The 3,133-nt window shown below is 32.9% G+C and overlaps 1 protein-coding gene across 1 annotated transcript; it reads left to right on the top strand.

Moving 5' to 3' along the window:
* Positions 1-636: 636 nt before the first annotated feature.
* LOC108373678 (high mobility group protein DSP1-like) lies at positions 637-1,787 on the top strand. Its single transcript, XM_017629604.1, has 3 exons — positions 637-888; positions 955-1,129; positions 1,225-1,787. Exons 1-3 carry the CDS (start codon positions 860-862, stop codon positions 1,267-1,269), a joined length of 249 nt encoding a protein of 82 aa, XP_017485093.1. The 5' UTR covers positions 637-859; the 3' UTR covers positions 1,270-1,787.
* The last annotated feature ends 1,346 nt before the right edge of the window (positions 1,788-3,133 follow it).

The following is a 3,133-nucleotide window of genomic DNA, read 5'->3' as shown; positions in this document are numbered from 1 at the left end:
TTCGTACAAATTCGTACAAATTTTTTGCTCGACGAACAAACCTATTGTCGCTAGAAAGTTTCCATACAAAAGTAATCAGATGTGTCGCAAGATGGCAAATTTGGGACAAATGCCACATTTGCAATAACTTTGCGACGTTTCATGAATCCCATTATTATTTTCGCTGTACAAATTTCGATTCAAGGCCATTGCCAGCGTTCATCAAGTTGCTTGACAACACGAGGTTCAACTTGATGACAGTCAACTCCGCACAGGTGTGAACCCGTCTTACGATGCGTTGATATTTTTCGATACATCGACGCATCGATTTGCATACGATTTTTCAGACAATTTCACAACAAAATATGTTATAAGCAAAGCTGTAAAAAATTTTAAATTAATAACTGTAATTCAGGTTATTGTATTTCTAGCGAAACTTTTTGGAGGCATTTCAATTTTGTGGTCAAACTCAAGTCCCTTTTTTGCACACTTGAAAAACTGAAATGGCGGTTAAATGTTCAGAAATTTCTGTTTTCAAAAAACATCGATGCATTTATGCATCGATACATCGACTATTTATAAATTGAGTGGAACATTTTCGATGTTTCGAAGCAAAACATCGATAATTGGAATACATCGATGTTTTTCCCACATTTCTAACAATACGACGCCAGTTTTATGTACTTTTGTTCATCCTTATATTGTAATAATTAATAAGGTTTCTAGATATTGTACTAACAACTAAATATTAATACGTGTTCATTTAGTGCATTTATTAATGTAAATGTGAGTTGATTTAAACGAAGCGGTTTTTGCAAATACATACGCGTCCTTTGATATCCCTTTCTCAAATTTGGATAACATTTCGGTAGTAGGTAAAATGGATCCGATTGCGCCGAAAAGATCATTGTGAGTTCGTACCCAAGCTGTCGCTATAACATGAAATCTAACTAAAAATCGCTTTAATCTCTTTAGATCTGCATTCTTCTGGTTTTGCAATGAAGAGCGCAGCAAAGTTAAGGCTGCCAATCCCGAATATGGCTTTGGCGATATTGCCAAGGAGCTTGGTCGTAAATGGTCCAATGTGGATCCAGAGGTTAAACAGAGGTACGTGTTAATGGCCGAGAAGGACAAGGCGCGCTACGACCGTGTAAGTAATGGCATAATTAACTTAAAACCAAATGCATTGACACCGTTCTTTGGAGGAAAATCACTTAATATGTATTTTCCAATGTTTTATTCCAGGAAATGACTGAGTTCAAAACCAGCGGGAAAATACCCACGAAGTAGAAAATTTTATTCTTCATATTACTCACTGCCAGTATAAAACCAAGTGCGACTTTCATAAAACCAATATCACATGCAACAGAGTATTTGCCATGCAGCAAAATAGAAGCATAAAAAACTTATCAGCGAGGTAGAGTTAATAATAAAGACATCTTTGAATAATTACAATGTCATGTTCAGACAACTCAGATACAATTATTATTTTTTATTTATTTGTTTCGCTAAATTTTGGATTACTATTTTTTTTTGAAAACGTAATATTTTACATATGCAATATATACATATTTATGTACATGCATTTCTGTATCAAACAACCAAAATATTTGAAAATTTATTTATTTTTTTCGTTTATTTTGAAAGTGTCGACTTATGGTAGATAAACGACCATTAGTCGGTTATTTATGGTATTTTCAATGTCGTTTTCTCTTTCAATAAGTACATGTCTACACTCGTAATAGGGTCGATATTTTAACTTCCATTCACCATTAAGAAAAACCTACACGCAAGAAAAAAAAACTCAAGATAAAAACGCAAGGATAAATAAAATAACATACACGCGTATTTAGAAATATCTTTGCAAAGAAATGCGGTTGAATTCCAGTATTAAAAACAAGGTATGTACGCGTATCTCCAATGTGAATATGCATTAGAAACAGTTCAGAATTGTACACCACACTCCACTCAACAGAAGAAAGCATACTATAATAATAATGCAAATATGCAAACAATAAAATTTATATAATAGCATGGTAAGATTTCAAATGTACGTATGGTGTAAAAACCAAAAAAAAATTAAATTTTTTCATAATTTAAATTAAATGGCAGTAGTTGGAATTTAAGAAATTTTGTTTGGATTCTGGTGGAATAAATACTCTTTTTTTATAATTCTTTTATACAATTGCGATTGACATTAAAAAAATAAAGGCAAAATGAAAACAAAAGAAATTTCAATTCACATATTTATTTTTGAACGGAAAACATTGTATGTAATGGGTGTCATTATTTTTTTTTATGAGGTACAGCTTAGAAATTTTCACATAAGCAAATAAGAATATCTTAATATTTTCGTTTCGTATAAGAATAAAGTTTTTATAAAGTTTATTCCTTAGTAACTATTAATAATAATATAAGATTGACACTTACACATATGGTATGCGGACTCCGAACGGGCTTGAACCCAAGTTCTGCGGAGTTGTACCGTGCACTGCTAACCACAAAACCACAGCGGCCGCCAGTAATTATTAATGATTCTGAAATAAACGAGAATTTATTTTTATTATATCCTTAAAAGCCAATTCAATAACAAATTTCTTTTTAGTATATTTTGTTTATTTATCGAGATTTTAAAAGCGACGAGCGAGCTTTGATTGGGATCTACATACATATATATGTAAATGTGCCTTAATACACAAATATTATGACAGTGTGGTGAGGGCATAATGTACATACACTCGTTATCGAACCCCGAAAGAAATCATAGCCGGTCACAACCAGTAATATATATATATATATATATGTATGTATATGTATATATATGTATATATATATATATAGTATACAGTAATGAACCAAGGTGTATTAAACACACCTTGGTAATAAACCTTTTCGTAGTTTTTCACCATGATAATAATGCAAGGTGGTATCGGTTATGACAGCCCGATTTGATACTGCCTTACTGCCATACCTAAACAAAAGCGTTGGGCGGTTGACAGTTTCGCCGTTTTCTGCAGCCAACTTCAATACCTAACGCCCTGTCAAAATCGGATTTTCCAACCGCTCAGCGCTGACGCCGCGTTGTTTCGGTATGCTTCATACGGGGAAATTGAGAGAATTACGCTCACAGAGAGCGAAATAAAGAAATAGTAAA

This window comes from Rhagoletis zephyria, unplaced genomic scaffold (assembly GCF_001687245.7).
Source record: "Rhagoletis zephyria isolate East Lansing unplaced genomic scaffold, Rhagoletis_zephyria_1.1 Rzeph_scaffold_06940, whole genome shotgun sequence".
NCBI classification, from domain to species: domain Eukaryota; kingdom Metazoa; phylum Arthropoda; class Insecta; order Diptera; family Tephritidae; genus Rhagoletis; species Rhagoletis zephyria.
The sequence above is the reverse complement of the archived record's forward strand: the minus strand, read 5'-3'. Positions and strand labels throughout refer to the sequence as shown.

Bases quoted from the DNA above. Each gene is read 5' to 3' on its own strand.
- LOC108373678 (XM_017629604.1), top strand. From the start codon at position 860: ATGGATCCGATTGCGCCGAAAAGATCATT. The intron at 889-954 runs GTGAGTTCGTAC...TAATCTCTTTAG, and splicing joins ATTGCGCCGAAAAGATCATT to ATCTGCATTCTTCTGGTTTT. The intron at 1,130-1,224 runs GTAAGTAATGGC...GTTTTATTCCAG, and splicing joins ACAAGGCGCGCTACGACCGT to GAAATGACTGAGTTCAAAAC.